The 21,289-nt window shown below is 34.9% G+C and overlaps 1 protein-coding gene across 1 annotated transcript in view; it reads left to right on the top strand.

The window, feature by feature from the left end:
• Window positions 1–21,289, top strand: part of HNRNPLL (heterogeneous nuclear ribonucleoprotein L like) — a 36,731-nt gene that overhangs the window by 6,574 nt on the left and 8,868 nt on the right. Inside the window, exons 2-7 of the mRNA XM_082672361.1 lie at window positions 4,487–4,605; window positions 9,774–10,011; window positions 11,451–11,531; window positions 13,071–13,172; window positions 13,260–13,332; window positions 17,828–17,899. Of these exons, the coding sequence (XP_082528487.1) occupies window positions 4,487–4,605; window positions 9,774–10,011; window positions 11,451–11,531; window positions 13,071–13,172; window positions 13,260–13,332; window positions 17,828–17,899 (685 nt within the window). The remainder of the gene's footprint in view (window positions 1–4,486; window positions 4,606–9,773; window positions 10,012–11,450; window positions 11,532–13,070; window positions 13,173–13,259; window positions 13,333–17,827; window positions 17,900–21,289) is intronic.

The following is a 21,289-nucleotide window of genomic DNA, read 5'->3' as shown; positions in this document are numbered from 1 at the left end:
GTCTTTGAGGTAGCCTTTGAAGAGGGGCTGGGGGTTTGTAACTGGTCTGTAGCTTGCAGTGAGGACCAAATAATGTCTTCATTATAGTTGACCCAGTTTACTTAAAGAAGGGATTGAGTAATTAAAAAAGAAAAAAGTATACGGAAATTGCAGGTATGCCTCCATTTGCTGGGTACTTATTTGGAATATTGTTTCTAGTCTGATAAATAATAGATATAAATAGACCAGGAGAGAGCCTAGATAACTAAACATTTGAAATGGAAAGAATTTGAGCTTCTGTATGAGAAAGGATTAAAAAATACTCCTTAAGCTTTAGAAGACGTGGTCAAAGTATTAATATATGGATGGAGTAAACAATACTGACTATTCACCAATTTAAGATTCAGATGCATAGTATGATGCTTACAGGAGGTAATTTTAGGGTAGTAAAAGAAGCTCTGAAGATGATTTCAGATTTCTTATCACCACCATATAGTATAGGTAGAGATAAAATGTTGATTTAAGAAACATGTTAGGGGCTTCCCTGGTGGCGCAGTGGTTAAGTATCCGTCTGCCAATGCAGGGAACACGGGTTCGAGCCCTGGTCGGGAAAGATCCCACATGCCATGGAGCAACTAAGCCCATGCGCCACAACTACGGAGCCTGTGCTCCAGAGCCTGCGAGCCACACCTACTGAAGTCCGTGCGCCTAGAGCCCATGCTCGGCAACAAGAGAAGCCACCGCAATGAGAAGCCTGCACACCCCAGTGAAGAGTGGCCCCTGCTCGCCCGCAGGCAGCAACGAAGACCCCAACACAGCCAAAAATAAATGTAAATAAAATAAATTTATTGTTGTGATGAATTGGGAGATTGGGATTGACATATATACAGTAATATGTATAAAATGGGTAACTAATAAGACCCTGCTGTGTAAAAAAATAAATAAAATTCAAAATAAATAAATTTATAAAAAAAGAAACATGTTAGTATTTGTGGGGAAAAAGAGGGGTGGTGAAAATATAGTTTGAATAGATAACTTTAATATATCAGTTTTATATTTGGAAACAACACTAGGGTTTTTTAATTTTTTAAATAAACTACAGAAAGGATGAGAAAATTTTAAGTTCAAGAAAAGGGGACAGGGCTTCCCTGGTGGCGCAGTGGTTGAGAGTCCGCCTGCTGATGCAGGTGACACGGGTTCGTGCCCCGGTCCGGGAAGATCCCACATGCCGCGGAGCAGCTGGGCCTGTGAGCCATGGCCGCTGGGCCTGCGCGTCTGGAGCCTGTGCTCCGCAACGGGAGAGGTCACAACAGTGAGAGGTCCGCGTACCACAAAAAAAAAAAAGAAAAGAAAAAAGAAAAGGGGACATAATTTAAAAATAGAGAAATATCAAGGTAGATAAACTCACGAAAGGTAGATAAACTCACGAAAGGCAGAGTCATTGAGTGGGAATAAGGGAAATACAGAGGGTATGGGATATATTCTCATCCTTGAGGTTGAGATAATCATATCTCCCCCTGAGTACCATATTGATTGCATTTAACATCTTTCAGCTTTTAAAGAATAACTTAAATCTTGATCTGTTTCATTTAAGAAATATAATTAAGTAGTAATGTATTAAAATCAGATCTTTTGAGAGATTTTTAAAATTGATCCTATAATCCATTTCTTTGTAAGAAGACCAGTTTGAAAAGTACTCATTTTTTAGCACTGTATTCAGGATAGTGGTTCTCTGTGTTGGGAAGGGAGGTAGGAAGAGGAGATGTGTTCAGCTCCCTCTTCCTAGTGTTTTATTTATTAAACTGGGTAGTGAGTTAATATTTTTATATTCTTCATACCTTTTCGTAGGTCTTAAATGTATTATACAATAATTTCCCAATTTTTTTATTATGTAAAATATTTAATTACATATGCCCTTCACCTAGATTCAGCAGTTTTTAACATTTTGCCATTTGGGATTTTATCTCTATATGTGTATATATTTATATACATACTTTTTTTCTCTATACTATTTGAAACTAAGTTGAGACACCATGATAGTTCATTCCTAAATATCACAGTTTTCCTAAGAATAAGGATATTCTTTTCATATAGCTATTGCCATCATAATGGTACCTAAGACAATCAAAAACATCTTACAGAAAAACCCAAATGAACTCTTTGGCTAACTCAGTAATATCCTGTTTATAATTCAATTTCTCCAATTTTCCCTAAGATGTCTTTTGTAGCAGTTTTTATCAATTGTAAAATGAAGGCTCACATACTGCATTTGGTTGTTGTCTTTACTCTCAGTCTGAAATTTTCCTTCCACTATTTTTTACTTTTGGAGGAGCCCAGGCCAATATAATTTTCTTTTGCATTTTTACCTTTGCTAGCTCATTTCTAAGGACCAAAGGAGATGACTGTCTTATTTCTTGTAGTTTATTATTGTCTAATTATTTTTAGAGTAAAACTTATTATTTATACTTTAAATGTTTTCTCTAAGTTAGGTTTTTAGGTATTATTTAGAGCTTTCTTCCTGTGTTATTGTCATCCAGTAATTAAGAGCTTAATGAGGATAATGTACATTTGGTTGTTGAGTTTCACCGAGGCGGTCGCATTTGTTAAAGTTGCTAATAAAGTGTTGGTATACATAGGGTACAATCAGAATGGTTCATTTCAGACTTAGTGGCATGTAATGAATATCTGTTGAACCATAGAAAAAACTCAGCATAAGCAATTCAAATAAAATTCCAAGGACTGAATTAGTATTTGCAAAGGATTTAATTTATTTGTTGGATTTGACAAGAGTGTAAGAATAGTCTCATGGTTACTTTATATACTTAAATTAGTTCTATTTTAAAATTCGGACATTTTTTTATTGGCATGGCACAAGACTGTTACAGTATTTTCTAACAGTCTTTATGATAATAAAGCAAAGTTGGTGAGTCTTTAAAAATAGCCAAAAAAGGATTTAATGTTCCTAAAATGATTCTTAAGTTTTAATGGTAAAACATTTGTGTTTTTAGATTAGGAGGAAAAACCCTTTTTTCCTGTTTAGAGGAGAAAAAAACCTTTCCTTTAATAGATTTTTTTGGTATACGTGTGAATTGTACTTGGAATTCATTTCTTTCCTTTAGAAATTACTTTTTAATTGGAATATAGTTGATATATAATATTATGTTAGCTTCAGGTGTACTGCATAGTGATTTGACTTTGCATACATTATGAAATGATCACCATAAGTCTAGTAACCATCAGTCCCATACAAAGTTATTATAATATTATTGACCATATTCCTTATGCTGTATATTACATCCCATGGCTTATTTATTTTGTAACTGCAGGTTTGTACCTCTTAATCCCCTTCACCTGTTTCACATCCCTCCCCCCAACCACCCATTTGATCTCTGTATCTGTGAGTCTGTTTTGTTTTGCTTGTTGCTTTATTTTGTTTTTTAGATTCTGCATAATACCCTTTAGATCCAACCATGTTGTCACAAATGGCAAGATTTCATTTTTTATGGAGGTCATTTCTGAAGTGATGCAAGAGAGGTACCCAATGGGTAGTTGTAAATACAGATCTTTGTCTTAATAGAACTTGAATAAGTAAATGAGAGCTATTTTCATTTTCAAGCTAATTCTCCTACATAGTCCCTTTTAAAATAAAGTTTAAGACCATATGTTTTAAAACTTCTTGCTGGGCATACTCAAAGATACACAGTACTTCACAGAAGCCCAGGAAGGCTTGTTTGTTTGTTTGTTTTTTTGGCTGTGCCACACGGTTTGTGGGATCTTAGTTCCCCAATCAGGGATTGAACCCAGGCCCTGGCAGTGAAAGCACCAAGTCCTAACCACTGGACAGCCAGGAAATTTCCCAAGGCTTGTATTTTTGAGTACTCCTTGTTCATCAGCAAAGATGGTATCTTGTATAAATTTAAGTTGTCAGGTGTACTGAGTAACTTCAAATTATTGTGGGACTAGGTAACCAATTAAACAAGGACAAATGATGATATTAATCTATATTGCAGGAAAAATAAAGTATATAATCTTTATATTAAAGAAGAAATTTTAATTGGGACTTTTTGTTCATTTGGTCTTCTTGAGATTTTGATTTTTATGGAAGTGAAATTATGAATATAAAGTATGTTTCCAATTGTAGCATGTAGCATGCTCTGTGTATCTGCTGACTTTTTTTCTGAGATTTTCTTGAAGTTGAAGGTTATTTTTTTATTGAAGTATAGTTGATGTACAATATTATGTAAGTTGAAGTTGAAATGAGTTATTAAATAACTTATCTGTAGTTCTTATTGAGAGAGAATGCTCCCTTTTAAGAAATCAGAATTTTCATGCCAAACATTTAATTAGTGATTTTACTCTCGGGTCCTTTCGCTAACTTATGAATTGCAGTTTGGTTTGGGATTTTTTTTTTTTAATGTTTGCTTTTTAATGCAGAGATGGGTTTACTAAAAGAGCAATTTATTTAGACTTTTAAAGTTTTTAACTAGAAATTATTTTATCTTGCTAGGAGGCAGGTGGAAGTCATCATAAAGTTTCTGTTTCACCCGTTGTCCATGTTCGAGGACTCTGTGAATCTGTGGTGGAAGCAGACCTTGTGGAGGCTCTGGAAAAATTTGGGACAATATGGTAAGGCCAATAGGGACTTCATACAGATTGTGAAAACAGTATGGTAGAACAAACTTTGCTTGCTTGCTATAAGCCTTGATGTTTAACCATAGTATATATTGTTTGCCTATGATCGTATATCTTTGAAGCCTTCTGAGGCTTTCTGGGATTATGCATGGATGAATTTTTGTGTATCCATGATCCCCTCTCACTCCTCAACCAGGTTGTGTGTAAAATTGATTATTGCATCTTTCATCTGATTTTCAAATGAATCCATGATTCCTTCTTAAACGCTGCTTTTAAACCATTGAGTTAATTATGCCCTTCATCTTCAGAATTTCAAATAGTGGTACTTAAATACTGATTTTGTTTTGTTTTGTTTTGTTTGAACTATTTAAGAATTAGTTGGCAATGAAAAGTGTGTAGATTAAGGGTAGGCATTATTTGCTTAGGTGCGTGTTGCTGTGAGTTCTTATGCAGATCATGAGCGTCAGTGTTTTATCCTAGCTTGTCTTCCTTTTGTGTTTTATATTCACTCAGGCTCCTCCTTTTTCCACAGCTGGTGTGTACTTAAGAATATTGACTTAAATGAAATATATAATTAGAAAAGTGAATCTGCTGCAAAAATAGACACTCTAAAACATTTTGTAGATTATTTTTGGAATATGCCTGGCTGTTCTCTTCTTAGTATGGATAATCTAGAGTTTATTTTATTATTATTTTTTCCATTGATGAGTACATTTGGGGTTTTTGTTATAGGCATCAGACACAGACTAAGTCATAATATGTAAATAGAGAAATTTCAATATACTTGCTGAGATTGCTTCAATTTATAAAAATTTATGTGGAGTTTTGAGTATTGAAAGGATGGTGAATAAATAGATGGGGAGGGAGTGATCAGAGGTTTCAACAGAGGAATCATTGCTTCAAAGGAGTAGGGGTTGTGTTACCTTCCATCATGGGATCTTTTTGATTAATTTCCTTGGTGACCTCATCGAGAGATGGATGACTTAGCAAACTTGTTACCCTTAACTTATGTACCTCAGAAACCACTGTTAACATATTGTTGATCCTTGGAGGTACAAATTGGAAATCCACACAGGCATTAAAAAAGCCCATTTCTTGAAATATCACTAAGATAACTATATCACTTCTTAGTCATTTGGAGTGGATATTGGAAGTTAAGTTTGTCTGGACAGTTACATAGTATTGAAGCAGACTCCTTAGGCTATATTTATTTAGACTTGCATGTTGGTACTAGTCTAACCCAGTCACTATAAGGACCTTCTAGGTGGTGCACAGTCTCATGGAGTTATAAAAAGATGGTTATCTCTGAATTATTACTTTCTTCTGTTCTTATATATTTAGGGGTTTTTTTGTTTGTTTGTTTTTCTTTTTCTTTTTTTTTTTCTGCTGTACGCGGGCCTCTCACTGTTGTGGCCTCTCCCGTTGCAGAGCACAGGCTCCAGAGGCGCAGGCTCAGCAGCCATGGCTCACGGGCCCAGCCGCTCCGCGGCAGGTGGGATCCTCCCGGACCGGGGCACGAACCCACATCCCCTGCATTGGCAGGCGGATTCTCAACCACTGCACCACCGGGAAAGCCCCATATTTAGGGTTTTTAAAGTTATTTTCTTAGAGCCAAGAAATACCAAAGCAATGTCAGAAAACAAGTTGATGAGCAAATACAGTTGGAAACTTCAGGGAAATAATAACTATATTGATATTTTGATGTTAATTATGACCATGACCTGAATGTTGGGGATTAAAGAAATAGAACTATTTGTTTAAGTTTGTAAGTAATTTGAATTACTTCTGAGTGGCCTGTCTGTTTTTATTATTTTATTTATATACTTAAAAAAAATTATTTATTTATTTGGTTGTGCTGGGTCTTAGTTGTGGCAGGCAGGCTCCTTAGTTGCAGCTCGTGGACTCTTAGTTGCAGCACACATGTGGCATCTAGTTCCCTGACCAGGGATGGAACCCGGGCCCCCTGAATTGGGAGCTTGGAGTCTTATCCACCGTGCCACCAGGGAAGTCCCAGTTTTAGACTCTATACTGTTCGATACTTAGTCCATGGTAATGTGTTCCATATATGAATTTTATTTAGTTAATTTGCATATTACATCGTTCTGTCCTCGAGATTGGTAGTTATGTGGTTAGAAAAGTCATGAAATAATCGGAACAAATTAGTGTATAATTACGAGCTTAATTGGCATAAATATGTATAATAGGAGTTTCAGTTGTGTGGAATGATCTTGAATAAGAGGTGGCTGCTACTAAAGCTAAAAGAACCTTGAAGAGCCTCCTATGAGGAGTAGGTGTTTTGCTTCAAAATGTTGCATTTATAGAACCTTTCCCTATTTTTTTATTTGTTGATTTATTTAGTGGTGTGGGGGGGGAGGGAATTATAAAGATTATAAAGAAACTGCTCGTCTTAAATAGGTGAGTCACCAAGTTCAATATATAGTAAGTTGATACTTAAAAACTAGATGTATAGGAAAGAAGTTCAGGAGAAACTATAACAAGATCTTGAGAATGGTTGTGTCAGGATAATAAAATTGCTATTTTTTTTGTCTTTATTTACTCAAAAGAATATTTAGAAATACATACTGAGTCGCTTTTCCTCCCTTATCCCCTCTCATTAAAGGAGAGGATGCTAGGTAGTGATTAGCTATACCAGTTTAAATTTTAAAACAAAACTTTTGGGACCTAATTTGTGTAGTAAATCTCTTGCTTCCTCCTGTTTTTATTTAAAAATTAGTAAACATGTTTTAAGCTGTTAAGTTGAAAGCACCCACTGTACCTACCATGTTCTTTAGACTTTTTATTTTTTCTCTCTTTGGTCTTCCAGTCTTTCTCATACTAATGCTTTAAAAAAAAATTTTTTTTAATTATGTGCCAGGGCTTCCCTGGTGGCGCAGTGGTTGAGAGTCCGCCTGCCGATGCAGGGTACGCAGGTTCATGCTCTGGTCTGGGAGGATCCCACATTCCGCGGAGCTGCTGGGCCCGTGAGCCATGGCCGCTGAGCCTGCGCGTCCGGAGCCTGTGCTCCGCAATGGGAGAAGTCACAACAGTGAGAGGCCCAAGTACCGCCAAAAAAAAAAAATTATGTGCCAGGGGCTTCACTGGTGGCGCAGTGGTTGAGAGTCCGCCTGCCGATGCTAGGGGACACGGGTTCGTGCCCCTGTCTGGGAAGATCCCACATGCCGCGGAGCGGCTGGGCCTGTGAGCCATGGACGCTGAGCCTGCGCGTCCGGAGCCTGTGCTCTGCAACGGGAGAGGCCACAGCAGAGAGAGGGCTGCGTAACGCAAAAAAAAAAAAAAAAAAAAAAAAAGTGCCAAACACTTTAAGTGAATTCTAAAATGTCTTTGTGACATTCTAATTTTCCCTTCCCTATCTTCATATGATGCCACTTTTCCTGGGTAACCTGTTTAACTTTTAGCTCTGTGCTTCTAGCTTACTTCTTATAGTAGTTAATGACAGTACTTTTTACTACAAACAGGTGAGTCTATTTTAATAGGCCAATAAAGAATTTAAATATTTTTGGGCCTTTATAATTTTTCTGTGTTTCCAAAGAGCCAAAGGGCATTATTAACATATTTACTTGGTGATATCATTTAGCTATAAAACAACTTATTTGTGAGAGGAGAATATTTATTATTCCTTAATTTCTTTAGCGTAGACCTGATTCCAGGGTTTTCTGTGTTTTTGTATGCAAGACTTTAGAACTTTAGCTAGGAGTTTGCATTTCTAAAACGAATGTTTCTCTCTGGGACTTTATATCTTGCATTTATAAACTAATCCCAGGTGTTATTTTTTCTGTGTTTTATTCTTTAATTGTGAATGATGTGGGTTGAGAGAACTAATAAGCCTCATAGACCAACAAATATTGATTGAATACCTGTCATGTGCCAGGCTCCATTTCTAGATTCTGAGGATGTAAAGATGATTGAGGCAAGGCAAGCAATATGTATGCAGGAACTGTAATCTTGATGATAATCCTCCCAGTTGTATAAATTAGGAAGCTGAAATTCATAAGAAATTACATAATTTGCCAGGCTACAAAGTGGTCTGTTTCTTACTAAGAAACACTTACTAGGTTTTGAAGTTTAGTGGTTGGTCCTGGATGTCTGATTGAGAAGCAGTGCTGTCACTGAGTACCTGACCTGATGTTATTTCTCTGGCCTTCTGCTATTATAAAAAGCACATTGATTGTATTTTAAAATATTTTTAAGGTCCTTGTTCCTGTGAATAAAGGACATGTTTCCCTGTTCTGATCCATGTGTTCTGATTTCTCGCTAACCTCCCTTCCTTCATTTCTTTATTTTTCATTTCATGTATTAAAATATATTCCCCTTCCCAAAGAGTATAAAATGAAGAGTAAATACTTCATTGTCTTGGCCATAGCATCCATGATTACCATATTCTAGTGAATATCTTTTTATGGATTCTTTAATATTTAAAAATATTTAAGAATTTTAGAGATTATTTTATGAAATTTGGTCTGTTTGTAGTTGCTTCTTTTTGTCTTTTGGTTCTCTGTTTTTAGTAAGAGAAATGGAAGTGTAGTCATTTCTTAGTGTGGCAGTTACTTGTTTGCAAAATTCAATAGAGATGGTAGTTTCTGTTGTCGAGGAGATCCATCTGCTAACCTCGAGTTTTATCTCTATTGATTTCTTTTTTTAAAATTTTTTTATTGAGGTATAGTTGCTTTACAGTGTTGTGTTAATTTCTGCTGTTCAGCAAAGTGGCTCAGTTATACATATATATTCCTTTCCATTATGGTTTTTCACAGTATGTTGAATATAGTTCCCTGTGCTCAGTAGGATCTTCTTGTTTCTCTACTGATTTCTGTATCTAGGTATTTTCTAATGCTGCTTGGAAGTGGCAGCCTGAGGAATAAACTGGATGGCATTATTAACAACTGGTAACAGAATTGTGCTTGAGGAAGGCATGAGGTAGTTAAAAGCTTTCAGTCACAGGAAGAGGAGGTTTCAAATATGTACAATCTACCTGGTATACCACAATTTATTTGGATAATTTAAGAGTTGACTAATATTGGATACAGGTAGTGAAGACTACTAATCTGTATGATTTGAGACATTTTTATTAAAGTCTGCTTTTACTTGATTGAGAAAAATAATGTTAATTGAACTTGCTATATTATTCTTTTCCAATCTCCCTTCAGCTATGTGATGATGATGCCTTTTAAACGGCAGGCTCTAGTGGAATTTGAGAACATAGATAGTGCCAAAGAATGTGTGACGTTTGCTGCAGATGAACCCGTGTACATAGCTGGTCAGCAGGCTTTTTTCAACTATTCTACAAGCAAAAGGATCACTCGGCCAGGAAATACTGATGATCCATCAGGAGGCAACAAAGTTCTTCTGCTGTCAATTCAGAATCCTCTTTATCCAATTACGGTGGTATGTATTTTAGTAAGACAAGCTAAATTAAAAGTGATTTTGGAATTTGTCTTCAGTGACTAATCTGTAGTTTTCTTCACTGCCATATAGATATTTGAAAATAGTGGATTTTTAAAAAACAATTATTAAAATTAATTTTAATTTTGACTATCAAATTTAATGAACAAAGACATGGTGAGCACTAAAGCTATAAAAAGTCAGAAGCACAGTTGTCATAATTAAATAAGCACATTAAATTTTTTTATTAACATCAGTGTTAACTCTCCTTCTGTTAATAAAGCGTTAGACGGACTTGGTGGAAATGATCCAAGAAATCTCTCTCTAATATGCCAGCACATGTATTAAGAGCATCTACTAGGTAGTGACAGAATTCCATAGTACAATAAGATACATTTATCATTATAAGCTGTTTAGAGATAGCTTGTTAAAAACTTCTCTGATTTACCTAAAAATTCCCTTCTTCACTCTTTAGAAAAGTGATATTAAAATTTAAAAGGATTCATGTTCTTGAACCAGTTCAGTTTTCTACTTCATGATAATCACATACTGTTTAATAATAAACTAGTGATAAGGACACTGGATTTTTGTAATGAATAAAATATCACAATAAGAAGAGCTTCATTTAGTATGATTCCTAGGGTATATGATATTTGGACATAAACTTAAAGCATAAGACACTATTTAAATTTAGACATTATGTATCTATTTACTTTTGTAATATGTATAGACTTATTAATAAACAATATTAATATATTTACAATATTTGGTGTTTTAGGAGAAAGAATATAACTAGTACAAGTACTCCGATTTGTTTACTGTATCCTTAGTACCTAATGGTGTGGCTGTGTAATTGTAGGTACTCAGAATTTTGAAAGTTGAAGAATTGTTCCTAAGTGGGTATTTAGGGTTCTCTCTTAGATGATTCAGGCATCTTGTTTGGTGAAATTTAACTCAATATAAATGATCTTCCCTGGGTCTTTTATCTATAGCCATTGTCCTTGAAAATAAATACTGAGTTGTTCTACTACTACTCTTTAATAAATATTTATTATTATAATTTAAGTGATTATAGTATTAAACATTTCAGAGTCACATTTGGAAAAAAACAAAGTGATTACAGCTTTGGTTTATTAATTGTGTATTGTCAGAGATTCTTTTAGGTACCTGTTAAGAAAATAAAAATTGAGGATTCATTTAGGAGATTAAAAATAAGTAATAATGCTTTTCAGATGTTTCATTGGAAGTTCTCTAATGTGGGTATATTGTGTAGGTGAAGAAATAACTTTAGATTTATTAAAGTGTTGCAGTTTTTAAAAGTTTAATTAATACTTAACAGAAATGATGTCTTGACAGTTTTTTTTTAGTAAAACAAAAGAGTATAGCTTTATTATTTTTCTAAGTATAAAATGTGATGAAGTCTTGTTTTCTTTACTTCATAGGATGTTTTATATACTGTATGCAATCCTGTTGGAAAAGTGCAACGTATTGTTATATTCAAGAGAAATGGGATACAAGCAATGGTTGAATATCCTTTATTTGTAAATTTTTTATTGATGTGTGTGAATACTGTGTAATATAGATCTTAATTTTTCCTGTTTAATCATTTCTAGACAAGTGATGTTTATTCTCCCCACCATCCCCTATATCTATTTGTCTTTGATTTAAAGAATGAAACTGCAATACCCACAGAGAATTTTACTATTTTTGATAAAATAACTTGCTACCATAAAATAGTCCATTGTTTCATCTTACAGCGTGCTTTGCTGTTTTAATGAGGAAAAAATAACACTGTTTGATAATATGTTCACTTGTACCTTTTTGAAATTTTTCCCAAATGGACTTTTCTGAATCTCTCTTTAAAATAGGCAGCTTGGAAGTATCAAAACGTTGGAGTTAATAGACCATTTCTTGCCTTTCTTCACTGAATCTTTTAAATGGTCATGGTTTATGTAAGACCTGCTTCCGTATGTTAAATTTGTTATACATTGAGTAAAAAGAGCAAGTTGCAAAATAGTACATATAGTACAATCCCATTAAAAAATAATAATTTTAAAAAGACGTAACTTATGTGTATGCATAGAAAAAGGTTGGGATATACAACAAACGCTTTTTTTTTTAATTTTTTAAAAATTTATTTTATTTATTTAATTTTGGCTGCATTGGGTTTTCGTTACTGCACATGGGCTTTCTCTAGTTGTGGCGAGTGGGGGGCTACTCTTCGTTGTGGTGCACAGGCTTCTCATTGCGGTGGCTTCTTTTGTTGTGGAGCACAGGCTCTAGAGTTCAGGCTCAGTAGTTGTGGTGCACGGACAGGGGGGTTCTTAACCACTGCGCCACCAGGGAAGCCCTATAGCAAACCCTTTATGGTGCTTACTCTGGCAAGTTGTTTTTTTTTTTTTTTCCCTACTACTTTTGTGGTTTGATTTTTTAATTTTTTTTTAACAATTACAAACTTAAGTAATTTTTAAAAACTAGTAAAATGAAAGATAAAGATTATAAACTCAGCCTTCTCAGAAATATATAAAAATCAAGTATTTCTTTTGTATTATATTGATTCTTTGTAATGTTCTTCCTACTTTATTTATTTATTTATTTTTGGCCATTCCATGCAGCTTGCGCAGCTTGCAGGATCTTAGTTTCCTGACCAGGGATTGAACCCACGCCCTTGGCAGTGAACGTGTGGAGCCCTAACCACTGGACAACCCTGTTCTTCCTACTTAAAGAGTAAAATATTTCCTGTTTCAAGATAGAAAGCTGGCCTTTGCTAGGGAATGGGACCATGCTCCATGCTCCCTCCCACACACCCCCAAACCACAGGTTATAAAGTACTTCTGATGACCTAGAAGGATTAATGTATTATAAGTAGTTTTGGTTGTATTACGTTTTCTTTGGTACCCTTGATCTTAAAAATAAATTCTCCTACTAAAATTCATAGAAATTTTATTTGGTAAAGCATTTTCAGAAGTGAGAAAGTTATTTCTCATTTTTTTCAGTCCATTTCTTAATGGAGTGAATAATGGTAAATTTTGGACACCTTAAACCAAATTTCCTTAATAGAGCTTATGTTTGAATCAGTCCTTTGTGCCCAGAAAGCTAAAGCAGCACTCAATGGAGCAGATATATATGCTGGATGTTGCACACTAAAAATTGAATATGCAAGGGTAAATATTTTTTTTCAACACTTCACCAAAGAAATATATATGCTTTGGATATACAATGTGAACTTACTTTCTTTTTAATCTTAACAGCCAACTCGTCTAAATGTTATTAGGAATGACAATGACAGTTGGGACTACACTAAACCATATTTGGGAAGACGCGGTAAGTATTTTATGCATTTTAGATGTACTTACATCTGCTGTCAAATTTTTACATGCAGTTAGAGTCCTTTTTCCTGAGATGAGCTAGTTCATTCAAATGATGAAAACCTTGTTGGTGAAGCTTTTGTTGCAAAAGACCTTGTAATGCTGGAAAAGAACCTTGAACATTAGTGCCCCTTACTGGTATGTACTGAGTTATTTATATTTAGTTCAACAAGGAGCCCACACATACAGGCACGCCCGCAGTTCAAGGACTTGCATTTCTCCAAGCAGCTCTCTCTCTTTGGAGGAGAGGAAACTGATTCAGAATATTACTTACAAACTGCAGACTTGCACACTGCTTCTCTATGGAAAGGACTTTTCCCCCAAGCTGGACGAGGCATTAAGAAGGATAGAGGACTCCAGCAGGCTGACTCTACACTTCATCACGCACAACATCGGCATCAGCAAAAAGCCCTCTGAAAAACTCAGACTTGCAATTCACCTTGACTGCATACTGCATGCACCATCACCCCAAGTTTTTAAAGGAGGACACTTAACAGTACTTCAGACTTGCATGGGATGAATACCATGATAGACTGTGCCCACTTATTCAAGTTGTATGTATATATTGGTTTGACTTCCCTTAAGGTTTCAGTTGTAGAATTTAAAACTTTTCACTGACGGATACTAGATTTTATAACAATGTTGTAAATCTTAATGCCCGTTGCTGTAACTGTTAGCAGCTTAGATTCAAATTGTTAATTGACAAATAACCAGGGCCAATTTATCTACAGGTCTTGGGAATTATAATGCTCAACCAATCCACACAGATATTAAAGATAAAAGGATTAGAAAGGTGCATACTTGCTGCACTTTAAGTTTACTTTTTTTTTTCCCTCAATTGTGGACATTGAATAGAATAACATAATAATGAAAAGATGCATTATATGTAAAAGACGATTTTCTGTGTGGTTTGATTTTTGTAAAGTGGCTGTTTATAAGTTGTCACTTTTTGTAACAATTTAAGGTTATCACTCATGTTAATTTGTGTAACTAGAAATTTTGACATTTCAAGTGTAGGTGAAAATACCATGTGTGTTCAAGGTAGAATATATTTAAACTTGATAAATCTGAAAATAGGAGCATTTCATTTGAGATGCATTTTCACCTATAACTTATAAATGCTAGATTTCATGAGCATAGATTTGACTGATAAAATTGTTCAACTAACTGTATGGCAATTCTGGAATATACAAATAAAAATGTGGATCTTGTAAAAACAAGGGGGCTGCAGTATTGGCTACATCTCAACTACAATATCAGTGTCTGAACCATGTGTTGGAAAAACTCACCAAGATGAGTATGTCTGTAGAAGTCAGTAAAGTAGGAAAAAATTTTATGGCATCCAAAATATCTTGGGCAGTAGGGACTCCATAGTGCATGTACTCTTGCCAAAAGAAAAAAATGAGACAGTGTGGTGATCCTTTGCATGTTTGAATATTTAGGACTTTTGGATGATTGGCTCCTTTAATTCTTAGTTCTCAGGAAATCATCTTGCCTTATGCATGGGGTTGCAGACAGGTTTGTTTAGTAATGCAGCTTTGGCTGGACCCCACATTTTTCACTGTCACAGAAATCTGCTTGGCAGAGGCTTGGTACAGTTGAATACAGTATTGAAAAACAAAGCCTTAGTACTCAAACAACAGAACAAGTGGTTGATGAGAAATCTCTCACTTCTGTTAAGTTACAGTTACTGAATATTCAGTTTTTTTTTTAACTCACTTGAAATAGTTTTGATTACATTTCTCTTAATGTCTCTTAAAGCATTTGTAGTATGCTTCTTATTTTAATAGTATTTATTCTTTTTTTTTTTTTTTTTTGCGGTATGCGGGCCTCTCGCTGTTGTGGCCTCTCCCATTGTGGAGCACAGGCTCCGGACGCGCAGTCTCAGTGGCCATGGCTCACGGGCCCAGCCGCTCCGCGGCATGTGGGATCCTCCCGGACCGGGGCACGAACCCGCGCCCCCTGCCTAGGCAGGCGGACTCTCAACCACTGCGCCACCAGGGAAGCCCAATAGTGTTTATTCTTTTAAAAGGTCTGAATTTTACAAAAGCCAGCTTAGATTTTTATACAAGGAATTACAGTCAGAAAGTTTAGAAATGTGTAAGGTAGATATTTAAATAGGGAAATATAATTAAAGGAGGTAAAACAGAGTTTTAGTTATTTATGCTTTCAAGGGAAAAGGATTCTTGTTTTCTAATTCCTTACAGGTAGATACTTGTCTGTATAGCAAATATCATATGGCAGTTTGGTTTTTTGTAGTGACTTTAGCTTCCACTCACGTTGATACTGAATTGTAACTTTTTCTACCCAAAAAAGAGTGATTTTATAAATATAACCTCATTTCAAAAAGTTCTTTTCAGCTCAAATTACGTTTTAGTGCAAAGAATTCGTAGCCTAGACTCCAGAGAATCCCTCCAGAAATGTTAAGCAACACTTGTGTATGTGTGCATCTTTTGGGGGAGAAGAAGTCCACAGCTTCCAACAGATTTCAGACTGAATCCATGAAAGGTTACAAACCACTATTTATAGATCGATATATTCAGTGTTTGACTCTTCCTCACCCTTCTTTATGTGACCTTATATTAGGTAGTAAATGCTTCCAATAAAGAGAGTTATTGAAGATAAATTACTCTGAGAAATACATTATGAAGAGAAATTATTCAAGAGAAGTAATGACAATGTTTGGCTGAAAGATACCTTGGAGATCATCTACTCTAACTTCTTCACTTTATGAATGAAGATTATTTCTATGATTATATAGCAAATTACTGGTTAAGTTGAAAATTTATGATTCCTGATTCAGTGCTCTTTCCTTTATAGCACACAGTTAACTATATCAGTAAAACTAAGCCATGAAGACTTTATGGTGGTTTTGGTTTAAGATTCTTAGATCAGATAAGGACTTATATTTACCATTTGGTGGCATGCTTAAGCAGAGGAACGTTAGCAGAATGGAACAGCAGACTGGATTGATTGAAGAAGAGTGAGACTTAAATGATGATGCTGGAAGCCGTGTAAAGAAGGAACTGTGAATGTTTAGACTGGAGAAGAAATGACTTTGGGGAAATGGAGGATCATAATAACTTCTAAGCATCTGAAAGGGTTCTTGGAGGAAGACTAAGTAATGAATAAGGCTGCGAGGCCCTAAATGGAGTAGAATATATGTAGAGGACAAATTTCTGTACAATATAGAAATTAATTTTCTCATAATTTAGAACTAACTGAAAATGTAAGGGAAAGTAGTGAGTACCTTGTTACCAGTGTTGGGTAAGCAGAGGCTAGATGGTCCCAATTGATGATCTCAGGGATGATGTAAAGAGAATTTAACACTGAATAAAAGTTGAACTAGATGACCTCCTAGGTCCCTTTCAGTGCTATGATAACTTGGAATAGGTAATTAAAACAATACTTCTGTAGACTGAAGTGAAAATTAAAGTATTTCTCATCTCCCATAAACCTCATTTGTTTAGGTGACTAAGGATATGTAGAAAGCCTTTCTCTTTGAATTTTCAAAGATGAGAATGATCAGACTCTTTAGATACATTTAAAAAAATCTTACTGAACACCATAATTTGATCAGCAAACTTTCCCAAAGTATTATACAATGATTTTTAAAATTTACTAACATAGGATGTGCTATTTTAGAAACTTAGAAGTAATTTTTTTATTGATGTCTCAGATTTGGGAAAATTGGCATGCCTTCCCTAAAAATGTAGTTAGCATAAAAATTATCCTTTAGGAGTATTGTAGTACTCTCGTCCAATAATGTAGCCCCCTTGGTTAGCTTTAACTTGACATATTTAAACTTTGGGGAGTGCTTCTAGTTCTGCCTGGTGTTAAGGTCTATAGACAATGGCCAGTCCATGACACAATATGGACCAGTGATGTGAAAATTTCCAGCTCTCCAGTCAGTAGGTGTTTGTAAATATGTGTATATACATACAAAATACTCTGTGTTTACTGATTGTGAAACCATGTAATACAGGTTGTTGTTGGCTTATGCTGAACTTCTTGAAAGAAGCCCACTTTGAAAATGTGTTGCTGTTGAAGCTAATAGTATGCATCAGGTACTGTCTTTCAAAAGTACTGCACTTAAAGCTTGTTTTAAAGACATGTATTGGTAAAAACTTCTGTACAGTGTCAAACTCTAGCATTGTATACATCACCTTCTGAAAAGTATCCATTCTTTCCTTTAATTTGAAAGTGTGATTGTATTTGGCATTTGCCAAAAAGATATTCTCAAGTTAAGTGGAATTTGTTAGATAGAATTATTTTCTTAAACTTTTGGTGTTTGTATTTAAATTGGATATGAATGGATGTTTAACATTAACCAGGAATCATATTTCTCTTATGAATTGTAATGGATGTTTTGAATGGGTGTTTCCCATGTGAGAACTCTGTTAAGTACTTGGGTCAAAATTGTTAAAACCATGTTTCTACTTTTGTGTCAGATAGAGGAAAGGGTCGCCAGAGACAAGCCATTTTGGGAGAACACCCTTCTTCGTTTAGACATGATGGCTATGGTAAGTTTGTCAAGGCAGAAGGAAGGTAGTATAGACAAACTGTTAGAATTTTTGCATTTCTGATGAAGAATGGCACAATTCTTGTCTCTATTTTTCCTACTCACCTGACTTGGTTTATGGGATCAGTCCCTTATAAATGTACTCCAAAGGAGTTGTCCCAAATCCTTTGTTTTCTTAGGCTATTGTTATATCACATAATCTTTGATATAAATGAGAGCTATTGTTTGGGATTGAAAGCTTTTTTACCATTATATTTTGTTTTGTTTTGTTTGGGCCTTGATTAGTAAGGGGCTCTAGTCTGTCAGAGGACCGGAAAGAAGTATAGCTCAGTAAGTGTATTTTCTTCCATTCTAGCAGTTATGAGTAAAGAGGAATTTAGAGTAATAAAAGGCAGAGAGAATGAGGTATTTGTTGAAAGGAAACATGTTTTTGGTTAGATCCTTAATTCTTTTAGTTCTACAGTTGGTACTTCAGCTTTGGTTAAATTTGTATTTAATTCTTTTTTAAAAACTTCTCAGTTTTAATGTTTGCTATGTTGATAAGTTAAGATTATGAAAGCTAGAATAATAATCTTCCCCAGGAAGAAGTTAGGTATCAGACTGTTGTCTTTGTTAAGTAGATGTTGAGAATTGTTATTGATAAAAGTTTAAACTGGTTATAAGTTCTGTGTTTTTAAATATTTTTTTAGTTTTTAGCTGTAGTTATTGACCCACCTATTCTGTGGTTTAAAGTTGCAGTACAATTAGAGGTACTGTTAGAAGTGGTAGAAAATAGAAATTGCTATGTTGTACTCTTGGGAGTTATTATCGAAAAGCCACCAGTGTTTCCTGTTGTCCGAAATATTTTCAAATTGTGTACATGTTTGATGACCATTCTTAGCTGTGAGTTTTAGCTTATTCCCTAGTGTCTTTATTTGAACTCCAGGAATTTATTAACCCTGTGTGTGTGTGTTTTTGTGTGTATGTGTATTTGTTCAAGTTTCTGTGGTAGTCTGTATTGCAGAAGAGATTATGAAACAATCTCTATGTTATGTCAAAACAGTAAGTGTGGTATAGAAGGAAAATCTTACTACAGTCGTTTTCGTGTGTTCCTTGTTCATTTTTCTTAGTTGTTTCTTTAACAGAGTAAATATTAAATATGGTCATACAAGTAGTTTTCTGATCCTGCAATGAAGAAACACTTATTAAGAATCTACTGTGCATTGTATAATGGAGGATTTCAAAAGAATGGCTAATCAAAGTTTGTAGTATAGTTGTAGAGTATGTAAATGTGTCATGGCAGTTAGCTTAAGGCCAAAAATTGGTTAAATGTTCTGCTAAAGGGGGTTAGAAAAATCTGTGAGCATATAAATGAAGGACAAAACTCTACTGTAGTAATGTTGACACAGGCTGTTTTCTCAGTATGGCTTTTCAGTTTTGTCTTCACTTAATAAAATACAAGAAAAATTGCATAAACAAGAATATGTTATATGCCCTAGAAGAACTTTATATTTTCTAAAAGCCTATTGTGAAGTTGTGTGTCAGTTTCATGCCCTTATTTATTTAGAGTGTGTGTGTGTGTGTGTGTGTGTGTGTTCACGTGCGTGCACATGTGCGTGTGTGTATAAATATTAAAATGTAAGCTTACTTAAAGAGAGGTGCAAAATTCTTTGGAATGACGTTTCATTCAGGTTCTGGAGAGTCCTGCTGAGGAGGAATGGTTATGGTGGGGTTGTGTAGGGGCGTCCATTCTGAGCTATGTCCATTGAAACATTTAACTAAGGAAAATCTGTTCTACTTTCCTAGGGAAGTAAGCAGAACAGGATATAGGAGATAGTGACAAATAAAGATTGATTGAGGAGAGAAGTAACATGAGGAAACTGGGGAAAAAGCAAAGATGACAGTGGGTGCTAGTGATATTAGCCTTTTTACAAATGCTTCAAATCACAGCTGTATCCCTTCAGATCAGCAGTTCAACAAAACAGGTTTATTTGCATTTTAGTGTCATATCATAGGTAGCTTTTCCTTTATAATGGTATGTGAGAAAGAAGGAATAGAAAAGGTTTATTTAATAGATTAAATTTATTCACATAGTTTATTATAGCAGTATAAATTTGTGCTTTCAGAATTCTTTAGATCTTTTAATTTGGGAAGCCCAGCCATGTGAGATGAACTGATAGAAGCCCTCATATTTGAAAAGTGGCAAAAAATAATGTACAAATTTATTTGCTCTGAGCACAAGAAAAATTTCTATATTAATTGTTAGCATCTTTGGATATGGTTCCTGGACTAAAGATATTTTAAGTATCAAAGATGGGAAAGGCCTTCAAAATGTTCAAGATGCTGTTTATGTAGCATTTTTCCATATAAGTGAATTTTTTAAAACCTGAAGCAGCAAAACATTTTGCATGAACTATTTAGTATAGGAAGCTTTTAAGAGACTTTTTTTTCTTATCTTCTTAATATAGGTAACAATTTAAATAGTGTAAGTAACATAATTTAATACTCGTGGCCCAATGTCATAATTACAAACATCAGGTATTCTTTTGCACTGAATTTAATTATTACCTATGGCAGTAGATTATAAGAGTTTTTGGACCTTGGTCAACTTAAGCAGAGTGTAAGTTTCCACTGCCCATCTACTGTACATTTTTCAACTTACTGTAAAAAAATTTACTGATAATAGTGTAGTGTCATTACTGTACTAACAAATGGTAGTAGTGGGGGTAGGTCTGGGTGGAGTATAATATGCATGTGTATTTTTGCAATAAGGGTAAGAATGATTGATATTTGACCCCAGTATAGGTATAATAGTCTAAATTAGAGGCCAAAATACATAATTACAAGTAACTCATCATGAGCTATATTGATTGTCTTGATAAACTAGATTACCAGCAATAAGAACAGTTGAAAACCATGACCAATTTAAGGCAACACTGATGATGATGTATTGATAAAGTATGCCTCCATAAAATTGCAGAATTTACACTATATTTGCGTGTGCTCGGTGGTAGTGTTGCTGTGTTGTTATGAATGGCAGCTATATTTAGAATACTGAATTGGAGTCCACATAAGCTGTAATAATGTGCTATGATATCAAAATATAGTAGTTCTTAGTAACTCACCTAGTAGATGACAAGTGTCCCTTAGTCTAACATAAAAATGAAAGCCAGTAACATTACATATTATTCTTAAGAAATGAGGAAAGAACTTGGGTTTTTGGATTGGTTTCTTGCACACCAGGAGAATCGTTGCATGCACCCCAGAGCATGCTTCTCTAATCACTGACTCAGGAGTGCCTAAGATGTTGGTTTATATTTTTGGGTTACGTATCTCCATCTTAGTTGCTTCTTCTGAGTTCTTACGCCTCTCTTCTTGCTACTGTAAATGTGCCCTGTGCAGACTTTTAGTA

The sequence above is a fragment of the Grampus griseus genome (genome assembly GCF_964374135.1).
Source record: "Grampus griseus genome assembly, chromosome: 15".
Taxonomy (NCBI): domain Eukaryota; kingdom Metazoa; phylum Chordata; class Mammalia; order Artiodactyla; family Delphinidae; genus Grampus; species Grampus griseus.
This window is presented reverse-complemented; position numbering and strand designations above follow the sequence as displayed.